General features: G+C 63.2%; 1 protein-coding gene across 1 annotated transcript in view; it reads left to right on the top strand.

The window, feature by feature from the left end:
* Positions 1–1,245, top strand: part of LOC104411122 (cleavage stimulation factor subunit 2-like) — a gene marked incomplete at its 5' end in the record, with an annotated part of 5,388 nt that overhangs the window by 3,796 nt on the left and 347 nt on the right. Inside the window, 4 exon segments of the mRNA XM_010021468.1 lie at positions 104–168; positions 171–260; positions 541–782; positions 1,176–1,245. The exon segment at positions 1,176–1,245 is cut by the window's right edge and continues 101 nt beyond it. Coding sequence (XP_010019770.1) covers positions 104–168; positions 171–260; positions 541–782; positions 1,176–1,245 — 467 coding nt within the window.

Here is a 1,245-nt window from a genome sequence, read left to right on the forward strand (position 1 = left end):
CCCGTCCAGCTCCGTGCCCTGCCCCTGCCAAGCCAGCGTCTGATTCACACTCTCTCGCTTTTTCTCCTCCTCCTGCTTTGCTCTCCTCGTCTCTCTGCGTCAGAGGTTACCTTGGGCCGCCCCACCAGGGAGCCCCTATGCACCATATGCCTGGGCATGACAGCCGTGGCCGATGAGGGGGGGCCCCATGGGAGAACCCCGACCACTGATGGGAGAGCCGCGGGGGCCCTTGATGGATGCTCGAGGTGAGAGAGGGGGCATGACACAACGGGTGGCTTAAAGAGCACGGACAAGGAGTCAGAATGGAGCCCACTGCCCCAGCAAGAGACATAGGAAGGGGGTTTGGGCAGTGAAACAACCGACCCCAGGGCAAGGAGGGACAGTCCCGTGGGGCAAAGGTCTTCTTCCAGGCATGTCCCCTCTGCCCCAAGGCCTGCACCTTCTGGCCCCCAGACACAGGAGGTAGGGGGCTCGCTCCACACTCCCTGCAGCACTGCTCTCGCCAACAGCTTGCCTTGTTTTTCCTCTGCAGTCGGGAGGGATCCCCACGAGGGCTGGAGCCCCGGGTGATGGAGGCGCGAGCCCTGGAAGCGCGAGCCCTGGAGGCGCGAGGGCTGGAGCCAAGAGTGCTGGAAGCCAGGGCTATGGAAGCCAGGGTCATGGAGCAACGGGGCTTGGAGCCTCGAGGGCCTGGTCCCAACCCGCGTGGCCCCATGCCTGGTGGGATACAGGGTCCTGGGCCGCTTAGCATGGGAGCCAGTGGCCCGCAGGGGCCCCGCCAGGTACACACAGCACCTCTGCCCAGCTGGTTGGGCGCTGATGGTGTCTTGTAGATGGGTGCCGGGTGGGGGGTGTGATCGCATCCTGCAGCAGCAGCACCTCTGGGAAGCACGAGGCTTGGGTCAGTGGCTCTCTGAGGGGGTCAGGGCATCCGTCCATCTCCCCAGGCACTGCCCATAACGCTGGGGACAGGATGAGGCTTGGGCCTCTCCACCTCTTCCTGATGTGCAGGAGTTGGAGGGACAGGAGAGCTCATAAAACACATGTTTCTTTGTGCTCGGGTGTCTTCAGGTTGGCTGTGAGGGCATCCATCTGATCATCTGCTCTGTGTTCCTGTGTTCACATGGCTGAGTCCAGAGACCCCTTGGTCCTTACCCCGTCTCTTGTGCCCACAGGTTCCTAACATGGCAGGGGCAGGCATGCAGGGAGGAGGCATTCATGGCGCCGGGGTCCCAGGAGATGGTC

The sequence above is a fragment of the Nestor notabilis genome, unplaced genomic scaffold (genome assembly GCF_000696875.1).
Source record: "Nestor notabilis isolate BGI_N333 unplaced genomic scaffold, ASM69687v1 scaffold16919, whole genome shotgun sequence".
Taxonomy (NCBI): domain Eukaryota; kingdom Metazoa; phylum Chordata; class Aves; order Psittaciformes; family Psittacidae; genus Nestor; species Nestor notabilis.